At 38.3% G+C, this 23,489-nt stretch overlaps 2 protein-coding genes across 4 annotated transcripts in view; both read right to left on the bottom strand.

Annotated features, from left to right (window-relative positions):
* Positions 1-1,649: 1,649 nt before the first annotated feature.
* On the bottom strand, positions 1,650-21,523 carry LOC106870508 (uncharacterized). 3 transcript variants are annotated; one of them, XR_016238109.1, is made up of 4 exons: positions 21,384-21,523; positions 18,445-18,737; positions 2,393-2,491; positions 1,650-1,760 (listed from the first exon to the last, which is right to left on the bottom strand). XR_016238109.1 is itself a non-coding variant. In XM_089340651.1 (3 exons), the coding sequence occupies exons 1-3, from the start codon at positions 21,393-21,395 to the stop codon at positions 2,455-2,457; spliced, it is 342 nt and encodes a 113-aa protein (XP_089196777.1). In that variant the 5' UTR covers positions 21,396-21,523; the 3' UTR covers positions 1,650-2,454. The 3 variants fall into 3 exon arrangements, 2 of the variants coding, with proteins under 2 accessions (XP_089196777.1, XP_089196778.1); XM_089340651.1 differs by having other exon boundaries at positions 1,650-2,491; XM_089340652.1 differs by lacking the exon at positions 2,393-2,491.
* The window catches only part of LOC106870509 (MFS-type transporter SLC18B1), an 86,847-nt gene continuing 84,741 nt past the window's right edge, over positions 21,384-23,489 (bottom strand). The window contains exon 14 of the mRNA XM_089340649.1: positions 21,384-21,570. Coding sequence (XP_089196775.1) covers positions 21,541-21,570 — 30 coding nt within the window. The 3' untranslated portion in view covers positions 21,384-21,540. The remainder of the gene's footprint in view (positions 21,571-23,489) is intronic.

Raw genomic sequence — 23,489 nt, 5'->3', positions numbered from 1 at the left:
CGAGTGGGCTGTTCCGCCGATTATATCAACTGGAACACTCGTCGTCGAAACTGACGGAGTGCCACTGAAAAATATGATACGCCGAATCGTACTCCGGAAAATATAGTAATTCATTTATTTATTTTGTCATTTTTTACTCAGGTGCGTCGTGTCATTTACCCAGTCGCAACTGGTTTGAACTAGTAAGAAACAAATATATTCTGTGCTTTTAACTTCTTTTTTACTTTCAGCTTTCTTCTTTACTCTCTCTGTCCCACTTTCTTTCTCTCTTTTACACCCCTCTTTTTTCCTTCATTCGTTCAACCTCTTTTTTTTTTTCTTCAATATCTGTTTTTTTTCCTTTTCTCATAACCCCCCCCCCCCCGATATTTACCGTCAAGTAGTCGGTTCTCTTCATACAGTACCTATTACGGTACAACCAGCGCTGGATTAACCGGAAAACAAAATAAACACGTGCTTATTGCAGCAAAGGAAGTTGGCGGGGAAGGGTCGGGGTTGACCACAGAAATAATAAATTGTTTACCACACAAAAGAAATCTCTTTCTGCTTGTTAAAATAATATTCGGGATGCCTTATCTCTACAAGTACAAAACCAGATGTGCTACGTAAGATTAATTTTGAGGATCTGATCATAGACTTTGCAATTGAAAAAAAAGAGGAGAAAATTTTTTCAGATATAAGTAAAGCGGAAGTATACAAAAATAAACGTTATTTTCCATCTTTTTGTAAGTTTTGTTTCATTTTGAAAAAGTAATTTATTCTATGGTTTATTATTGTTTATATTTCTAATTACATATTTATGGAGGCACCGAAATCTTTTAAGTACTTAGGGCTTCTAAAGGTTTTAATCCGGTCATGGGTACAAACTACAATATAATATAGCATTAAACAAAAAAAAACAGAATAGTAGAGCTCAGTATAGTCACTACTGGATGAAAGTGCCTTATCCGAAATGCATAGAATCGAAAGTGTTGAGGATCTCGATTTTTTTTTCGGATTTCGGAGTATTTTATATTTGCATCTATAAAATCGTACAGTTTTGGGATGGGAGCCAAGTCTAAACGGCGAAGGTAAAGAATACACACACCACCCGTTTTCGACGTTTAAGGTTAGGGTTAGGGTTACGCCAAAACCGGGTGGGGTGCGTAAAAAATTTAGTCGCCTTGAAAAATTTTAGTCGACTAAATCCACCTCCAGTACTTTTTTTGAAAGCCTGGTACTTATTTTATCGGTTTCTTTTGTCGAACCGCTAAGTTACGGGGATGTAAACACACCAACACCAATTGTCAAGCGATGGTGAAGGTTTCAACTAAATCCACTCACAGGGCTTTGGTCGACCCGAGGCTATAGTAGAAAACATGTGCAAGATACCAACCAATGGGACTGAACCCGGAACCATGTGACTGAGAAACAAACTTCTTACCGCACAGCCACGCCTTGAATTTTTAGTACCTTTTTTTCTTTATGCATAATACCATCGAAAAGAAAAGATATCAGTCTCCACCTGCGATGTCGTGCTTTCCTTAAAAGTTTACACTGCACGTACGCCATTTGTATTTTATTTTTTGCTATACAAATATTAGGTTTTACGTAAAGTTAAAAGAATAAAGCATTGGACATGAATGCAGGTAATAAAATAAAAACAGCAAAAAAAGGCAGCATTTTATTTCTAAAGTAACGTACAGGTAATAACTATTCGTGTTACATTCATTCAGGGAAGTGACAGTCAGACCTTGCCTAGAAACAGCATTTTGGGCTTACTGTACAAAAAGAAAACAAAATACATACTTGCTTAGAAACTTGAAGTTCAGTGCAGTCTCAGACATTACAACTAGGTCAGGTATAAGAAACGAGAAAGAGAGAGAGAGAGAGAAATTGGTGGGGGAGTACGTCATGGATGACATGACATCACTGTGTCATGCTTGCGTTAAAAAAAAAAAACATTCGAATTTCGGAGTTTTCTGATTTGGGGGACGTTATATTTGGGAACGGCTATTTTCCCAATAAACGCACAACCCCACTCCTCCTAGGACAATACCTCATTGGACAATCCCCACCCTCGGACAAAACATCTGTGACTTCCTTTCCTGTGACTTTATTACTGTCACGTTTTTTCTTGACTTTTTTTTTTTTACCAGTGACGTTTTTTACCTGGATTCGAGCGACTACCGTTTTTTTTTTTCTTTGTTTTCTCGCATTAAATTTTGCAAGCAATATGTAGAAAATTTCTTTAAAAAACATCTATGTTCTGAAAGTTATGAGGAAACAAAACTGGTGGGAGCACACCTGCATAGGTGTGCCTACTTTGGTTGTGACTATATTTTCATCTTCGAAAAATGAACATTAAAATAACATTTCCAATGTTGAGAAACAGTGCATTATTAATGCTTACGTTATAGAAAACACTATTTTTTCTACTTTTCATCGGATACTCCCTGCTCTTAACGTTCTAATTCATATTTTGCCGAGTTTGATTTTGTCTTTCATCTCTCTGTAACCGATAAAAAAAGAAAAAAGGACCAGTCGAGAAATTGAAGTTGTTATAATTAATTAAATGCCTGCTCTCAAAAACTGACGTTGAAGCTAAATTAGAAACTGTTCTGAGAGAAAGAGACACTCACATATATACATACACACAACTATGACTTTGAACTTAAATTAGAAGCCGTTCTGCAAGAGTAGTGGATTAGCAAAATCGTTAGAGCGTCGACAAACTACCTTTAGGTATTTTTACGGCTCGTACATTCTGATTTCAAATCCTGCCGAAATCAACTTTACCTGCCTTTACCTATACAAGTGTACCTCTTCCCAATTTTATAAAGGAATTTGTTTCGTAAATGTATTCGGAGCGGGAAGGAGTTTCGGCTAATTCATACGGGTCGATTTCATTTTTTGTTAACTTTCAGAGAAATGGATATTTTATAATGTAATTTTCTACAAATACATCCCAGATGGTGTAGATTGCGATAATATCGGAATTTAATGAGAGAGAGAGAGAAAATGGTGAGCGCACACATACATACTAAAACACATCACAGATAAAACAACAAAAGGAAACTTGAAATTTTGGAAAACAATTATACTATGTGTGTCAGTGTGCGCGACTACCATTTCTTTTTTATTTTTCACATTAAGTACCGATAAAATTGTAATCTACACCAACTGAAAAGTATTTAGAGAAAATTTCATTGAAAAATGTTCATTTTTCTGAAAGTTATGATTGCTAATGATGCGAAAACAAAGTCAACTTGTATTTTTATCCGAAACTCCAATATAAACAAATTCCAAAATCAACGGAATCTACACCACCTGAAAAGATTTTGTAAAAGATTGCATTGAAAAAGACTCATTTTTCTGAAAGTTACGAGAAAACAAAGTCGGACGGGATGAGATGGGGGGTGGGTCAAGTATGCCGTTTAATTTTCATACCTTAAGGCAGTGGTTCCCAACCAACCTGTGGTCCACAAAGGTAGTACTGGGGGCCCGCAACTAGATTAAAAACATCATATATATATATAATGCAAAAATGGAACAAGAACACAAAACATCCAGACAGTTAGGTGATATAAAAAAGGGACAACAAAACATCCAAACAGACGATACAAATAAAATAAGGACAGAAAAGATAAAATTCCAGTTGTCAGTACTTTACATCCGAAAGTGAAACTGCGCTTACAGTGGTTTATAAGATTTGGATGGGATATATATTTATATTAAAAATTCAAATGATAAAAAGATAATAAAAAATATATGACAAAAATAAGATAATAAAAAATATATGATAAAAATAAGATATAAAATGTAAGTGAACTAATATATAACATGAAAACCGTGTATGCGTGTGTAGATACATGTATTCGAGGGAGAATAAATAGAGTTTAGTAAAACGAGATGTCATGAAGGTAAAAGTCAGTTAAAACCTACGGCCGTTTCAGAAAATATTAAGAGGTTGTAGGAACAGTGCATATTCAGCTCCATCGAATAATATTTCCTTCATCAGGGTTCACTGTTTGTGGTAAGGTTCAGTTAAGCTTTAACTGACTTTCACTTTTCATGGTTTTAATTGACATGTATCCCACCCAAGTCTTATAAATCAGTGTAAGGACGATTTCATTTTCGAATGTAAAGTACTGACAACTGAAATTTTATCTTCTACAAATAATTGTTCATTACTCCTTAGCTCATTAACGAGCAAAAAAACCCCCAAAAAACAGTTGTACTATATACGGAGTATTGTCTCCATTAAAAATTCCCTTATATATTTGTGTGTTTGTAAATAAGGATAAACATATTAAAAGTGGTCCATTGGAAAACTCATTTAAATAAAAGGGGTCCTTGGTAGTGAAAAGGTTGGGAAACGCTACCTTAGGGGTTGAATAAAAAAAAAAAGTACCAGTTGTGAATTGGAGTTGATATAATCGACTAACCCCCTCCCCTTAATAAGGTGTTACCCAGGTACTCGACTACATTCAATTGTGAGTCCACTATATCCTACAGCAGAAACAGCTGTAAGCTAATGAAATAAATAAGATAATTGTTCGTTCCTTTGTCATCTCAGTTTCTTGTATGTGTGTGACTTTGTGTTTGTGTTTATCTCCTCCACCAGCACCTGACAAGTGGTGTTAGCCTGAATACGTCACCATAATTTAGCGGTTCAATAAGAGACCAGTATAAAATGTACCAGATTCAAAAAAAAAAAAAGTATTTGGTTTGATTTATTCGACTAACTCTTCTATGACTGAAACATTGCTATATAAGATTGCTATAAATAACTATTTGTTAGGGTATTCTGCAATAAATGAAGCCTAATGTACCGTTATATCACAATGCAAAGTAGTTCACTATAGTGACACACGTCTCGGTACAGTTATATTACAATGTGGTATTGTGTGATGTATTTGAAAGAATGCGCTACCGGTGAAAAAGCAAAACGGTGTGCGACGATAAATGCAAGTGGGGATTTCTAAGATAAAAATATACTGATTAATAAATAGTAGACGGTTTGTAAGGTAGATGGCGAGAGAGAGAGAAAGATAGAGAAACAGAGAAGAAAAACACAGAGAAAACAAAAACACAGAGAAACAAAGAAACGGAGAGAGGAAGGACACAAAACGAGACACAGAGAGACAGAAAAAACAGAGAGAGAGAGAGAGAGGAAAACAGACAGACAGGCAGAGAAGAAGGGAGAAACTGAGAGTGAGAGAGAAAGAAAGAGACGGATACAAAAAGACAGAGTGAAAGAGGTGATGCACACGAACAAACACAAGCAGAGAAAAGAAAAGATCGAGGTAACCTGACGGAAAGTTCTTTGTTTAGATAAAAAGAGACAGACATACAGGTAGACAAACAACAGAGACAAACAGATACACCGAACCGATTTGCTACTGAAGCAAACATAAAAACAGGTAGACAGACGACATATATATATATATATATATATATATAAAATTATGGAACATTACGAACAAAGTTAACCTGTTGCCAATATGCATGCATATATATATATATATATATATATATATATATATATATATATATATATATAGACGCACACACACACACACATACACACGGAGATAGCGATACAGTGTGTAGAAATTATATAATGCGCAACAAAAGAAATGTTATGTTAAGAATTTTATGATGTGTGCTAAATGATAAAGAGAAACTGTAAAAGGCGCAGTAGTGGCTGTGTGGTAAGTAGCTTGCTCACCGGCCACATGGTTCCGGGTTCAGTCCCACTGCGTGGTACCTTGAGCAAGTGTCTTCTGCTATAGCCTCGGGCCGACCAAACCCTTGTGGGAAACTGAAAGAAGCCCGTCGTATATATATATATATATATATATATATATATGTTTGTGTGTCTGTGTTTGTAACCCACCATCGTTTGACAACCGATGTTGCTATGTTCACGTCCCCGTAAACTAGCAGTTCGGCAAAAGAGACCGATAGAATAAGTACTAGGCTTACAAAGAACAAGTCGTTTTGTTCGGCTAAAGGCGGTGTTCCAGCATGGCCGTAGTCAAATGACTGAAACAAAAAAAAAAGAATAAAAAGAACAAAATAATACAACTTCAAAATCTACCTAGACACCGAAGACAGAGCACATTGCGTGTGTGTGACGCGAAAGAGAAATGGTAAAGTTGGACTCTGGAAGAATATAAAGGAGGGATGGAGGGCGTTTGAATGAATAGAAAAAGGGTATGAAATCCCTAGAACGTAATAAACAGAACGAGGAATAGACGGATACATACATACATATATACACAAACGCCAATGTTTTGGTAGGAAGGAAAAGAATACGCATCCCCGGTGTTTAAGGTTAGGGTTACGCCGAAAACGGGTGGTGTGCGTAGTCTTTACCCTCCTCTCTCTCTCTCTCATATATATATATATACCCCTGTGGTCCACAAAGGATAAACATATTAAAAGTGGTCCATTGGAAAACTCATTTAAATAAAAGGGGTCCTTGGTAGTGAAAAGGTTGGGAAACGCTACCTTAGGGGTTGAATAAAAAAAAAAAGTACCAGTTGTGAATTGGAGTTGATATAATCGACTAACCCCCTCCCCTTAATAAGGTGTTACCCAGGTACTCGACTACATTCAATTGTGAGTCCACTATATCCTACAGCAGAAACAGCTGTAAGCTAATGAAATAAATAAGATAATTGTTCGTTCCTTTGTCATCTCAGTTTCTTGTATGTGTGTGACTTTGTGTTTGTGTTTATCTCCTCCACCAGCACCTGACAAGTGGTGTTAGCCTGAATACGTCACCATAATTTAGCGGTTCAATAAGAGACCAGTATAAAATGTACCAGATTCAAAAAAAAAAAAAGTATTTGGTTTGATTTATTCGACTAACTCTTCTATGACTGAAACATTGCTATATAAGATTGCTATAAATAACTATTTGTTAGGGTATTCTGCAATAAATGAAGCCTAATGTACCGTTATATCACAATGCAAAGTAGTTCACTATAGTGACACACGTCTCGGTACAGTTATATTACAATGTGGTATTGTGTGATGTATTTGAAAGAATGCGCTACCGGTGAAAAAGCAAAACGGTGTGCGACGATAAATGCAAGTGGGGATTTCTAAGATAAAAATATACTGATTAATAAATAGTAGACGGTTTGTAAGGTAGATGGCGAGAGAGAGAGAAAGATAGAGAAACAGAGAAGAAAAACACAGAGAAAACAAAAACACAGAGAAACAAAGAAACGGAGAGAGGAAGGACACAAAACGAGACACAGAGAGACAGAAAAAACAGAGAGAGAGAGAGAGAGGAAAACAGACAGACAGGCAGAGAAGAAGGGAGAAACTGAGAGTGAGAGAGAAAGAAAGAGACGGATACAAAAAGACAGAGTGAAAGAGGTGATGCACACGAACAAACACAAGCAGAGAAAAGAAAAGATCGAGGTAACCTGACGGAAAGTTCTTTGTTTAGATAAAAAGAGACAGACATACAGGTAGACAAACAACAGAGACAAACAGATACACCGAACCGATTTGCTACTGAAGCAAACATAAAAACAGGTAGACAGACGACATATATATATATATATATATATATAAAATTATGGAACATTACGAACAAAGTTAACCTGTTGCCAATATGCATGCATATATATATATATATATATATATATATATATATATATATATATATATAGACGCACACACACACACACATACACACGGAGATAGCGATACAGTGTGTAGAAATTATATAATGCGCAACAAAAGAAATGTTATGTTAAGAATTTTATGATGTGTGCTAAATGATAAAGAGAAACTGTAAAAGGCGCAGTAGTGGCTGTGTGGTAAGTAGCTTGCTCACCGGCCACATGGTTCCGGGTTCAGTCCCACTGCGTGGTACCTTGAGCAAGTGTCTTCTGCTATAGCCTCGGGCCGACCAAACCCTTGTGGGAAACTGAAAGAAGCCCGTCGTATATATATATATATATATATATATATATATATATATATATATATGTTTGTGTGTCTGTGTTTGTAACCCACCATCGTTTGACAACCGATGTTGCTATGTTCACGTCCCCGTAAACTAGCAGTTCGGCAAAAGAGACCGATAGAATAAGTACTAGGCTTACAAAGAACAAGTCGTTTTGTTCGGCTAAAGGCGGTGTTCCAGCATGGCCGTAGTCAAATGACTGAAACAAAAAAAAAAGAATAAAAAGAACAAAATAATACAACTTCAAAATCTACCTAGACACCGAAGACAGAGCACATTGCGTGTGTGTGACGCGAAAGAGAAATGGTAAAGTTGGACTCTGGAAGAATATAAAGGAGGGATGGAGGGCGTTTGAATGAATAGAAAAAGGGTATGAAATCCCTAGAACGTAATAAACAGAACGAGGAATAGACGGATACATACATACATATATACACAAACGCCAATGTTTTGGTAGGAAGGAAAAGAATACGCATCCCCGGTGTTTAAGGTTAGGGTTACGCCGAAAACGGGTGGTGTGCGTAGTCTTTACCCTCCTCTCTCTCTCTCTCATATATATATATATACCCCTATTTTAACACCGGCGTTTCGAAATATATATATATATATATATATTTCGAAACGCCGGTGTTAAAATAGGGGTAGCTGATGAAGGAAAATGTTCTCTATGTGGCCTGTGTGTTTTCTGTACTCTGGTTATTATTATTTTCTTGTCTACGTTTTGTTTGCAATGTCCTGTACCCAGATATGCACCTATATATACAGGTAGACGTAGGTATGCACATACCTGTACGTATATATGCATATACTCATTTATTATTTGTTATATATATATATATATATATATATACACACACACACCAACACGTATATATATGCATGTTGGTATGTATGATGTATATGAATATATGTATATATATATTCTTTTCTACTCTAGGTACAAGGCCCGAAATTTTAGATCGACTCCAGTACGCAACTGATTGTTAATTTATCGACCCCCGAAAAGATGAAAAGCAAAGTCGACCACGGCGGAATTTGAACTCAGAACGTATATGTATATATACTGCGTGTGAATGTATATATATTTATGTATGTGGGGGGCGGGAGACAAATGAGGCATAACGGAATATACAGAGCAATCTTAACGTAAAAGTGCATGTAGAGTACTTTTGTGAATGCGCTCTGTGACAAACAAGTGTTTGTGTATTCGTGGAAAGTGTATGTAAGTATGCGTGTATATATACACATACAGAGGGACATGCGTATTACACACGCACACACATCTATACATGTATATACGCACACATACATGTGGATATACGAATGCGAAATTATATTTCCATGTGTTGGTATTATATCGTCCCGTTTTATCATGTCTTGCCGTTGTTATGTAAGCTCTTGTGGCTAATAAAATAATTAGGCGTTGTATGTATTTTAAAATTTTATGCATATATACATGCATATATATATGTATATACACACATAATACATGTATACATACATACATATAAACATATATATATATATATATATATAGATATATGTATACGATATATATATATACATATATATACAATATCGCACCTTGTAACTAAATGTGTGACGGATAGATAGATAGATAGATAGATAGAGAGAAAGAGTGAGAGAGTGTGTGTGTGTGTGTGTGTGTGTGTGTGTGTGAGTGAGTGAGAGAGCTGTATGAGTGATACAGAAACAGACAGACAGACAAACAGACAGTGACATCTGTATAAATAGATTTTGGGAATTTTCCTTTGTAATGAAGAAATTTTTACCTTAACTTGTCTGTCTCCGGAGACGACATGGATTGGTTTACGGCGAGAAGCGAACACTCAGTGTTGTTTACCCATACTGATAGTCCAATAGATTCTGATGAAATGTGGTTGGTGCCACAGAAGAAGCACCGCGCTTGGGGAAAGTCGTCTCGCCTTTCATCTATATACACACACACATATGCGCGGGCGCAAGCTTATATTGCGCCACACACACACATCTACACATACACACACACATACATGTATGCAGGCGGACGTGTCGAACAATATCCACAATCCCCCTTTTGTTTTTTTTGTTTTTTTAATTTTGACAAAGGGGAGAGACGGTCAGAAGCTCACACAGCCACACATAGACACACACAGGCACACATACACACACACATACATGTATGCAGGCGGACGTGTCGAATAATAGAGAGAGAGAGAGAGAGAGAGAGAGAGATAAATAGAAAGAGATTAAGTAATTAATAAATGGAAAGCAAGAAATCTGTGTTTGATCCGCTTCGGGACTTTTGTAATAATAGGAATTATTGAAGGTGATAAGAGGACCACAAAGATTGAGAAAAGGACATCGCTAGAAATAGATAGATTGTGAGATGGATAGATAGATAGGTAGATAGGTAGGTAGATAGATGGATAGATAGATAGATAGATACATTTCTTTTATTAGCCACACAGGGCTCAACAAAGATGGGACAAATACAATGTAGAGCTTTTCTTTTTGGGAGGGGGAAGGAAAAAAAATAGGGGTGTGTCGATCAAAAGGGATCGTAGGAAGGGAACAAGGGGGGGGGGCGATCAAAAGGGGTCATAGATTAGATAGATAGATAGATAGATAGATAGATAGATAGATAAATTGTTAGATAGATAGATAGATAGATAGATAGATAGATAGGTAGATAGATAGATAGATAGATAGAGAGAGAGAGGGGGGTGCAGGCGGGGAAGAGGAAGAGATCGTTTGTGAGAGTGAAAGATCGATAATGCGTGTGTGTGCAAGAGAAGAGAAAGCGGTGATAGAGATAGAAAGAGAGAGAGAGAGAGAGAGAGTGAGTGATAAGTGATGATGAAATAGAGAAAGTGGTTGAATCTAAAAGGACAAAACAAGAGGAGAGAAGGGGGAAGGGAGAGAGAGAGGGGGAAAGGGAGAGAGAGAATATGTGTGTGCGCGTTACAACAGAGCAGAGAGATGGGTGAAGAGAAAAACACAATGGAGAAGAGAAAGAGAGAAGAAAAGACCGAGTAAGAAAGAGAAGGAGAATGAGTCTATGGTTTATATAGAGGAGTAGCAAAGAGGAAGGGGTTGAGGTATTTTAGCTTAACTCTTCAAGATCTTGCTCGATATATTTTGCTTTCCTTCTTCTGTACGTATGGCTGTGTGGGTTCGAAGTTATGTTACTGCACGACTACATGTACTCTTGCAAACAGGCAGCTCAACCTAACTTACGTTTATAATGAACGAGTCGTCGTCTTCGGACCCGAACATAAACAAATGCATTCTCCATTTATATATAGAAAAAATAATAAATACGACACTGACCATTTCGTTAGAACCAAACAACAACCATAACGGCAAACACACGCACGTAAAAATATAGAAACAATAACAAGACTATGTATGGATATCTAAGTGCGTTTACACACACACACACACACACACACATATAGACATATATCTCACTTAACGTGCCAAAGCGGTGGTTAGGTTTCAATCCTGACCCGAGGCAGGTTTATCTTTTCTTTATTTCAGTTATTTGACTGTGGCCATGCCGGGGCTTCACCTTGAAGGATTTAGCCAAACGAATCAATCTCAGCACTTATCTTTTTTTTTTTTTTTTTTTTTTTTCTAAGCCTGGTATTTATTCCCTCGGTTTCTTTTGCAGAACGGCTAAATTATGGGGATGCAAACAAAACCGAACACTTGTTGTCAAGTAGTGGAAAGTGAATAAACAGAAAGTAACGATAGACGAAATACCGCTTAGCATTTCTTATTTCTTTATTGCCCACAAGGGGCTAAACATAGAGGGGACAAACAAGAACAGACAAAGGGATTAAGTCGATTACATTGACCCCGGTGCGTAACTGATACTTAATTTATCGACCCCGAAAGGATGAAAGGCAAAGTCGACCTCGGCAGAATTTGAACTCAGAATGTAGTGGCAGACGAAATACCACTAAGCATTTCGCCCGGCGCGCTAACGTTTCTTATTTCTTTATTGCCCACAAGAGGCTAAACATAGAGGGGACAGACAAAAGGATTAAGTCGATTACATCGACACCAGTGCGTAACTGGTACTTAATTTATCGACCCCGAAAGGATGAAAGGCAAAGTTGACCTCGGTGGAATTTGAACTCAGAACGTAACGGCAGACGAAATACCGCGAGCAAAATACCGAAATAGCGGGCAGACGTTTCTGCTAGCTCGCCACCTTAATGGTTTTAAATCTTGGTACAAGGCCAGCAGTTTTGGGGAGGCGGGTAAGTCGACTACATCGATCCCAGTGCGCTACTGATACTTAATTTATCGACCACGAAAGGATGAAAAGCAAAGTCGACCTCGGCGGAATTTGAACACAGAACGTAACGGCAGACGAAACACTGTTAAGCATTTCGCCCAACGTGCTAACGTTTCTGCCAGCTCACCACTTTGTTACCCATAAAATATTGAATACAAGCCAAATAATCACCGACTTTTATAACAAACATACGTTAGAGTTCTTACAGTACGTCGGTAGTTATGTGGGGAGGGTGCATCATCTCATTATACCTTCTTTCTCAAAGTACATAACGTAAGTCTGACACATCTCTTACATTATTTAATAGCTCCGTGGCCTATTAAAAAAAAAACAAAAAAACATTCACCTGAAAAGGTGAATGGCAGCCAAATAATAGCGGTGATGTGCTACTGATCTCATTTACACAACGCATCAACCAGAAATAGAAGTTTTATATCTCGTATAAACAATTCACTAGACTAAAACGAACGACTATACAATTGTGTTTGTGTTTGTCCCCCCAACATCGCTTGATAACCGATGCTGGTGTGTTTTCGTCCCCGTAACTTAGCGGTTCGGCAAAAAAACCGATAGAATAAGTACTAGGCTTACAAAGAATAAGTCCTGGGGTCGATGTGTTCGACTAAAGGCGGTGCTCCAGCATGGCCGCAGTCAATTTTTCTCTCACTCTCTCTTCCTCTCTCACTCTCTCTTCCTCTCTCACTCTCTCTTTCTCTCTCACTCTCTGTTCTCCTCTCTCTAGCTTTGTCGCTTCTTTGAAGTAAGTGTGACGCACACAACAGGTACGTACAAAAACAAAAAGCGTATTAATTTTATTGATTATTATCATCATTGTTGTATGTCCAGACAGTCGCACTGCACACCATATCATGTCGGAATATACAGTGTGGTCCTAAGCTAGACGGGAATGTGGAATAATAGGGAAAACGCTTCTGTGGATCTCATGCCTAATCGTTCAGTCACACGTGTCTGTGGAGCGCTCAGCCACTTGCAAGTTAATTTCACGAGCAATCTGTGCGATTGATTAGATCAACTGCAACCGAGGGAGTACCGGTATATATATATATATCGTTTCAAACTTTATTTCAGCAGAAAGGGTAAAGACCCCCGTCGGTTATGAATGACAATGGGATGCACCTAAAAAGTTACCCTCCGAGGCACAAGTTCCCTGCGAGGTTGTTTGTGGAAGACCAGCTGCAGCCCATGCATACAAGCCTCTCCTCTCTTCACGCGCCCGATGTTATCCAAGGGAAAGGCAAAGGTCAATACAGCTTGGCACCAGTCGCATCTCATTTCTACAGGTGAGTGAACTGGAGCAATGTGAAATAAAGTGTCGTGCTCAAGAGCGCAACACACTTCCCGGTCCGGGAATCGAACTCACTACTTCATGATTGTTCAAGATGCCTCGCAGTGGAACTGAACTCGGAACCATGTGGTTGAGAAGCAAGCTTCTTACCACACAGCCAAACATGTATCGTGAAAACAAAAATATGTAAAAAGAAAACTTTGCTACCTATCACCTTAAAAGAAGGAAGTCTATATTAGATAATGTAGTCCTAGATGCACAATGCTCGGGACCCTCACCACCCACAAAAAGAAGAAGAACAGAGAGATTAACCATGTCTGTAAGGTCTTTGTTCATAGATCTGCGGGGGGTCATCATGCGACCAGTGGCAAGATCACAATAACTTCAAAGAAATTCTTCGGCAATTCTTCAATACAACATAAAGAACAACGAGCCAGTGTCGCAGTCACTACACAGCTAGGATTAACACACACGTGCGTGCACACGCAAACACACACACACATACAAACACACACACATACAAACACACACACACACACACACATCATACAAACACACACACATACAAACACGTACACGTATATACACACAGAGATGCACACACACTCTTACACGCAGGCACACACGCATGGCATACATACACGTATACACACTAAACACAACATACACACATATTATTAAACATCAATTATTGTTAATTTAATTGCTTATCTCATTTAATAAGAGAGAGGGGGGAAGACAGAGAAATGGGGAAGAGAGAGAGTGGGGAAGAAAGAGAGAATAATAGCTCAGTATGATCAATTACCTCTAGAGTTACTTCCCCTTAAAAAGTTAAAACATAGGCCAGGCTGGACGGATTTATCGGGCTGCCCGATATATTAGAAATAGCAGTTAAATACCTTCTAAATAGCACACTGCTCTTAAAAAGCAGCGACACATAGAACAGCAACAATAAAATGTTTACATATGTTGTATATCGTCTTCGATCCAGTTAGAAAGAAATTTAAAATATTTTTCTCTAAATGATTATAATTTTTAACAATGAAATCTGCATACATACATATGTACGTACGTGCGTGCGTATATATGTATGTATGTATGTATGTATGTATTCCATTTGGGTTTCTGTGTCGGTGTTTCCTTTATAAAGCCCAGCCACGAGCAGCGTCTATCAGATACTATCAGATACTATTACACAACGAAAATGGATCTTTTGGTGGTGCAAGGCCGTTATGAGACACCTAATGTGACTACCAGAAGGCTCAAATTTCGCTGGTAGTAAACCCGGATGAAAAACATATACAAGCGAGGCTGCAACTCAAACACTTTATTGTGGCAACACGTATATATATATACACAATGTAGTACTCAATATAAAATGTAAGTTTAGAGTTTCTTCATCATCATCATCATCAACAGCAACAACAATGTAAGAAAAATGTTTCAAGTACATGTAAACAATTATTACAAGAGTTATTTCCCTTGACAAAATTGACACACCGGTCATCCTCAACTTCATTATCGTCATCGTCGTCGTCGCCGCCAGCCAGCCAATCAGCCACCACCACTATCAACATCAACTTCCATCTCTACCACCACCACCACCACCACAATTTCAATTCCCGGTGATGCGTTGTGTCCTTGAGCAAGACACTTTATGTCACGTTGCTCCAGTCTGCTCAGCTGGCAAAAACGAGTAGTACCTGTAATTAAAAAGGGTCAGCCTCGTCGCATTCTGTGTCACGCTGAATCTCCATGAGAACTGCGTTCAGGGTACGCTTATCTACGGAGTGCTCAGCCACATGCACGTTAATTTCATGAGCAGGCTGTTCCGTTGATCGGATCAACTGGAAACCCTATCGTCGTAACCAATGAAATGACAGTTTATGTGTATAATTAATAATTATTTTTCATTGTAACTGGTTGTTCTTTTTTTATGATGGTAGATTAGAATAAAGTTCATTAAGTGATCTAATTAATGTGATAATAAGTGGCCTAATTGTTTTGGTAATTGATTGTATGTACGTTATTGTTGATTAGATAGAAAGTAGGATATCATATCGCTGTCAGCGCACTGATTGAACTGGAAGATTGGGGAGGACTAAGCTATCATAATTAAGTGACAAATGATTGATCCATGTGTGACTGTTGCTATGGTCGTCGTTGTTGTTATTGTGGTTGTTATTCAGTGACTGGATGCCCTCATCATTATCACCACCACCACCACCACTACCACCGGAGCCAACACCACCAATCCCCTCCCATACCACCACCACCACTAGTTTCGCCATCACCAGCTCCGCAATCAGTTTTTCCTTCTCTACCATCACCACCGCGGAGGCGCAATGGCCCAGTGGTTAGGGCAGCGGACTCGCGGTCATAGGATCGCAGTTTCGATTCCCAGACCGGGCGTTGTAAGTGTTTATTGAGCGAAAACTCCTAAAGCTCCACAAGGATCTGGCAGGGGATGGTGGCGAACCCTGCTGTACTCTTTCACCACAACTTTCTCTCACTCTTACTTCCTGTTTCTGTTGTACCTGTATTTCAAAGGGTCAGCCTTGTCACACTGTGTCACGCTGAATATCCCCGAGAACTACATTAAGGGTACACATGTCTGTGGAGTGCTCAGCCACTTGCACGTTAATTTCACGAGCAGGCTGTTCCGTTGATCGGATCAACGGAGTGCCAACAACAACAACAACAAACAACATCACCACGGTCATCATCATCATCATCATCATCATGAAGTCAATAAAGGAACATCTACGTCAGTCATAGGCAAATTGCGGCCCGTGGGACTTTCTAAATGGCACGCCTTACTAAAAAAAAAAAATTACTTTTAATTTCTTTAGTAGTGCAGCTAGGCTAATGACGAGCCCACTCCTCATGTGGCCCACTCCTCGAAAAAAAGTTTCCAGTGCCTGCTCTACGTGGTCGCAATTTCAGCTAGAAATGACAACCCATCTTACTTCACCCAAATCACATCGTAGTTTAAAACGAAATGTGAAAACAAATGTATCCCGGATAATGTGGGTCAAGGGTTCTCAACCATTTTAAACCTATGGATCCCCTTGATTCCTATATTACTTGGGTGGATCCCCATAGCCATTCAATGTTTAAAAGTTCCTACTGTAATTAGTGTGAATCCCTAATTTACTATATTGATTTCGTGGACCTCCCCACCCCGCAAAAAAGTCTTACATGGATACCCAGGATCTAGATGGACCCTGTTGAGAACTCCTTATTTCTTTATTGCCCACAAGGGGCTACACATAGAGGGGACAAACAAGGACAGACAAAGGGATTAAGTCGATTACATCGACCCCAGTGTGTAACTGGTACTTTATTTATCGACCCTGAAAGGATGAAAGGCAAGTTATCCTCGGCGGAATTTGAACTCAGAACGTAACGGCAGACGAAATACCACTAGGCATTTCGTCCGACATATTAACGTTTCTGCCAGCTCCCCGCCCTCCTGTTGAGAACCCCTGATGTAGGTATTGATATTCAGTAATCCTTTGCCATATCACGGCTCACCTATCGCGGTTTATTATTTAAACTTACATCGATTCCTCTGTGGTGTCGGTTTGCATTTATAATAAAATAAATATATACAAATTATAAAAAATAATAAGAAAAATATACAGTACAGTCACTAGGGTAGCTAGAGGGTGTGCCGCTTGGGTCGGCCCTTACGTTTGCACCCCCGGATCCCACAAAAAACACATACTGCCTACAGCAATAGCTTACAAGAGGATGAAAAGTACCACCCAGGGAGGACCGCTCCTATGCCTCCCACCCCAGCTACATTAGTGAGTACAATACTGTGACTATGCAAGTGTATGTATCTTTGCAGCTGTGCTTGTCCCATGCCCACCACCTCTCAACCACTAGTGTTGGTTTGTTTAAGTCTCTGTAACTTAACAGTTTGGCAAAAGAAATTGAAAAAATAAGTCCCAGATCTAAAACAAGTACAGTGATTGATTCCTTTTTCAACTAAACACTTCTCAGCATTGCCCCAGCATGGCCACAGTCTAACGACTGAAACAAGTAGAATATAAAAAGACAAAGGTATTGACAATCCTGAAACGGCTAAGTCTAGCTTGTCTAATATTTTCTTACTTTATGAACTAAAGGAATTCAGCTGTTATTTCTAGCAGATTGAGCACCAATCAGAGGGTTTTCCATTGGTTAATGGGATTGTATGTGTGTGGGTGTAGGGGAGGGGGAGGGGCGTAATGTGACATTTTTGGTATTTCAGTTAATTAGGTTTAATCAGCAGCTAAATAAATAATAAGACTAAATACAAAGTTTTAAACAATTACTCTTTGACCTTCTGATGTAACCCTTGACCTTATATTAGGCCAGAAAAGGAGTGATGTGGACCTATTGTCTTTTTTTTTTCTTTTCTTTTCTTTTTTTAGGATCTTGTGGACAAAAACAATGACAAGTCCACCCTTGATGTTATATCATTGTTACCGTCATCATCATTATCATCATCGACATCCCCATTGTCATCATCATCATCAACACGATAAGCAATAACAATATTACCACCACCATCACCACTTTCAACACCTCCACCACCACCACCACCACCACCACCACCACCACCACCACCACACACACTCTTGACAACCAGTGTTGGTTTGTTTACATTTTTCTAACTTAGAGATTCATCAAAAGAGACTGAAATGACTGAGTACCAGACTTAGAAAGATAAACACTGGGATCGATCTATTTGACTAAACCCTTCCAAGCAACGCCTCCAGCATGGCTGCTGTCCAATGACTGAAACAAGTAAAAGAATAAAAGATGTAACATAAAAGATACAGACATTTGTAATTCTCTTACCCCTGCTGTTGTTCTCTTGTTTCTGCATCGTTTTCCTCATTTTCAGGGTCTTCCTTGGTTTTGTGTTGTTGTAAAGCCACCTGGCCATTGTCCAAACTGATTGGATCTTTCACAGACAAGCATATTTTGGACTCACAGTTTGAAGGAGAGATAAATTCTGGTGTTGCTGTTGTTGTCGTTTTTGTTGTTGTTTTCCATGAGTTGTCAAAATCCTCGAATTTCTTCAAGACAGGTATCGATCCTGTTATGGTGAAAATATCCACTTTGTCTTTGGCACCACATTGCAACTGTTTCTGAAATTAACAGAAGAGACAAGATTACTGTTAGAAACCTTAAAGAATGATGATAGCCTCATCTTCTTCCTCCACCTTCTCCTACTTCATTATCTTTTATCCTTTAACACAGCAAGCTGGCAGAAATGTTAGCACACCGGGAGAAATGCTTAGCGGTATTTTGTCTGTCTTTACATTCTGAGTTCAAATTCTGCCGAGGTTGGCTTTGCCTTTCATCCTTTCGGGGTCGATAAATTAAGTACCAGTTGCATACTGGATCAATGTAATTGGCTGGCCTCCTCCCCACAAAAGATTTTGGGCCTTGTGCCTAGAGTAGAAAAGATTACCTTTTATCTTTTACTTGTTTCAGTCATTAGATTGTGGCCATGCTGGGGCACCTCCTTGAAGGAATTTAGTTGAGCAAATTGAAACAAGTATTTATTTCTTCAAATCTGGTACTTATTCTAAGGGTTCCTTTTGCTGAAAGCTAAGTTACGAGGACATTAACAAACCAACATTGGTTAAGAAACAGTGGTGAGGAACAAAATTAACACAAAGACACATGTACGCACACAAGCGCACACACATACACACACATACACAAACATGCATGCCCACACACACACACATTAGTCATGCGTTATTTTGTAGGTTTGAGACTTCAGTGACATGATTGTTAATTTCTAGAATAATATTTCAGAAGAAGTGTGAAAGGCTGATTCTGACCAGTTTTAAAATAAAAGAGGTAGAGTATATTGGCTTGATATGGCTGGCTTAAATGCTAAAGGGTTAATGAAAATTTACATGTTGGTTGTTATATTTATTGATAATATTTTACATATACTTTAGGGCATTGAGCTGGCAAAATTATAACCACCCCAGAAAGCATGTTTAGTGGCACTACTTCTGACAATAAGTTCTAAGTTCAAATGTTACAGGCATAGACAAAAGGGGGAATTATAGTAACCAACTCCACCTCTATTCTACAGTCACAGACAAAAAGAAGGTATTCATCATCATCATCATCATTTAACATCTGTATACCATGCTAGCATGGGTTGGACAGTTTGAATGAAAAGTGGTAAGCTGGAGAGCTGCACCAGGTTCCAATCTGATTTAGCATGGTTTCTATGGCTGGATGCCCTTCCTAATGCCAACCATTCTGAGAGCATAGTGGGTGCTTTTTACATGCCACCAGTATGGGTACCTGTTACGAAACACTGACATCATCCATGTCTATGATCTCACTTGGCTTGACAGGTCTTCTCAAGCACAGTATATTGCCAAAGGCCTTGGTCATAAAAACAAATTACATCCTCATTAGAAGAATATTCCAAAGCGATTCTTTTCCACCATTCCCTTTCTGTCTGGTATTAACACCCTTAACCAACATATTAAACCTGGGTTGATTTTAATATAAGCAATTTGAATAAACAGAAAGCAATACTCCAGGGACAGACAAAAGGGGGAATTATAGAAACCAGCCCCACCTCTATTCACAGAGGAACATTCCAGTGTGAGTCACAGCTTCTCTCAACCCCTTTTCTGTCTTGTACTATGTAAAATCAAACTAGATTCAGATACAAATGCCATTACAGGACACTTGGCCAATTTTTATATGTGGGTGACCTCAAGATATACACTACAAGATGATAAACTAGAGATACTGATATAAGCAGGTCAAGGATTTACTGGAGAAATTCATATGAAATTCTGTGTAGAAAAATCAGTGAAGATAATATTAATGAGGGAAAATTAATTAAAAAAACATACTCATGCTATATAAGATACAAAAACTGTGACGATAGAAAGCAAATACACTTTCAAATAATTAAGAAGTAATTAAATACACAAGAGTACAGCCCACAAATATAAAAATAAAAATGTGTGGAAGATTATTAAAGGTTAATACTTAATTGAAGCTAAATGCAGAAAATAGATTTAACAATTAAAAAGGAGCACTCTGTTGGTTACAACGACGAGGGTCCCAGCTGATACAATCAACGGAACAGCTTGCTCGTGAAATTAACGTGCAAGTGACTGAGCACTCCACAGACACGTTTACCCCTAATGAAGTTCTCAGGGAGACTCAGCGTGACACATAGCATGACAAGGCCAGCCCTTTGAAACACAGGTACAACTCATTTTTGCCAGCTGAGTGGACTGGAGCAATGTGAAATGAAGTGTTTTGCTCAAGGACACAATGCGTCGCCGGGAATTGAACTCACGACCTTACGATCGTGAGACGAATGCCCCTAACCACTAAGCCACGCACCTTCACTGAGATTTAACAATTAGGCAAGTGTCTTCTACTATAGCCTCGGGCTGACCAAAGCCTTGTGAGTGGATTTGATAGACAGAAACTGAAAGAAGCCCGTCATATATATGTATATATATATATTTACATACGTGTATGTATATGCTTGTGTGTCTGTGTTTGTCCCCCCCCCCCAACATCACTTGACAACCGATGGTGGTGTGCTTACGTCCCCGTAACTTGGCGGTTCGGCAAAAAGAAACCAATAGAATAAGTACTAGGCTTACAAAGAATAAGTCCTGGGGTTGATTTGCTCGACTAAAAGGCGGTGCTCCAGCATGGCCACAGTCAAATGAATGAAACAAGCAAAAGAGCAAAAGAACAAGAATTAACATTAAAATGCTACCTACTTTGACTTTCATTTTGAAATCTTTAGTACTTTCCTTTGATTCTTTTCCTTTCTCCTTCTCCTTTGTTTTATTTCCGTTCTTCTTCTTCTTCTTCTTCTTCTTCTACTTTCTCCTCTTGCAGTTGTTGTTGTTGTTGTTATTGTTTAAATGTCTGAATTTAGGGGAAATATACGAACCTCATCACCACTACCGGGAGATGCAGCCAGATAAATGAAGAAATTTACTAAAACTGATCATTTCTTTCCTTCCCAGGTCACAGGAATATATTAACGAACTTTCCACTCAGCACTATTCAAACAAACGGTCAAAATAACACACACACGCACATACACATTTTCATGCGTTCATACACATTCCCGTGTGTTCATCTATATGTATTCATATGTATGTGTGTGTGTGTGTGTATGTATACAAGTCTGTGTGGTGTGTGGGTGTGCGTGTGTGTGTGTATGTGTATGCATTTATACATGTATGTAGGTATATGCATATATGTGTATGCATATGCGTCTGCGTGTGTGTGTGTGTATATATATATATATATATATATACACACACATATATATATATATATATATATATATACACATATATATATTTATACATGTAAAAGTGTATATGTATGTGTGTCTCTATGAGGGTATGTCTGAGTGTATGTGTATGAATATTCCTCTATCAAACTATGATAATTGGACCATCCCTTAAAAAAGGGGGGGGGGTATCCTCATTATAGGCATGATTTTGAATATGTCTATTCATTTATCTATCACTCTGCCATTACTGTCCATCTGTCTATCTGTCTGTCTGTTTCTCTATCTCTGTCACTCCCTCTCTCAAATGTATGTTTGTATATATGTATGTATGTATGTATGTGTGTGTGTGTGCATGCAGGTATGTGTGAGTGAGTGTGTGAGTGTTTGTGTGTGTGTGTGTGTGTGCATGCATGTATACACAAAAATTAAATTTTATATGATCTAGTTTTACATCCCTGTTAAGGAAAGTGTTTTTACCTTGTATTAAGTTTTATACACACACACACAGGTGGGGGGAGGGAGGGAGGGAAGGAGGGACAATGATACAAACAAATATAACTGCTTGAGTTTCATGTACACATTTCTACCAAATATTCCTTCTTAAGAAGTCTTTTTTTTGTGTCTATGGCGAGTCGTTATGCAAATATTATTATTAACACATGCCCTGGTTCAATTCCCAAACATGGCCTCCATAATAGACTAAGAGGAAATTCACCGAGCTTTGACAAAAAAGAAACAAACAATTGCTTAGTTAGTTGGATATGTTCCTTATTTCTTTATTGCCCACAAAGGGCTAAACATAGAGGGGACAAACAAGGACAAACAAAGGGATTAAGTCGATTACATTGACATCAGTGTGTAACTGGTACTTTATTTATCGACCCCGAAAGGATGAAAGGCAAAGTCGACCTCGGCGCAGTTTGAACTCAGAACGTAATGACAGACGAAATACCGCTAAGCATTTCGCCCGGCGTGCTAACGAATCTGCCAGGTCGCCACCTTATAGCCATACAATATCAAAAAATCCTCTCACATTTTTATAGTTTAAATACTATTAGGAATGGTATTAAAAAAATTGTTAAAATATTTTGTGAATTGCAGAAGTATAAACCAATTTATTGCTGAGAAATTTTAATATTAAAAAATCTTATATAGACCCCTAAGAGCCATATGGACCTCAATTGAGAATCACAGATTTAAACAGACAGGTTTCTTTGGTTGCAGCTCAGCCCAGGGTTAAAGGAATCTTTGACCAGTATGGTCAGAACATTATTTCTGCCTCTCACGTAACATTAATCTTTTCTGTTATTAACATAACTATGAACTACATTTAATTCTAGCATTCCTCCTTACACTACTGCCAAGAAACTATGTAAAAATGTAACTGTTGCAATATATTTCTGTAAAAATAAATGTTATTTTAATAACATCTATTTTGGTTTTGGTTCTATTTATGGGACAACATGCAATCTAACCATTCTACCAATATATGAAGAGCCACATAAATCAAGGCTACGAATCTATATGTGTGTATATGTGTGAATCTGTATGTTATTTCAATAACACCTATTTTGGT

This window comes from Octopus bimaculoides, chromosome 23 (assembly GCF_046866305.1).
Source record: "Octopus bimaculoides isolate indiv1 chromosome 23, ASM4686630v1, whole genome shotgun sequence".
NCBI classification, from domain to species: domain Eukaryota; kingdom Metazoa; phylum Mollusca; class Cephalopoda; order Octopoda; family Octopodidae; genus Octopus; species Octopus bimaculoides.
The sequence above is the reverse complement of the archived record's forward strand: the minus strand, read 5'-3'. Positions and strand labels throughout refer to the sequence as shown.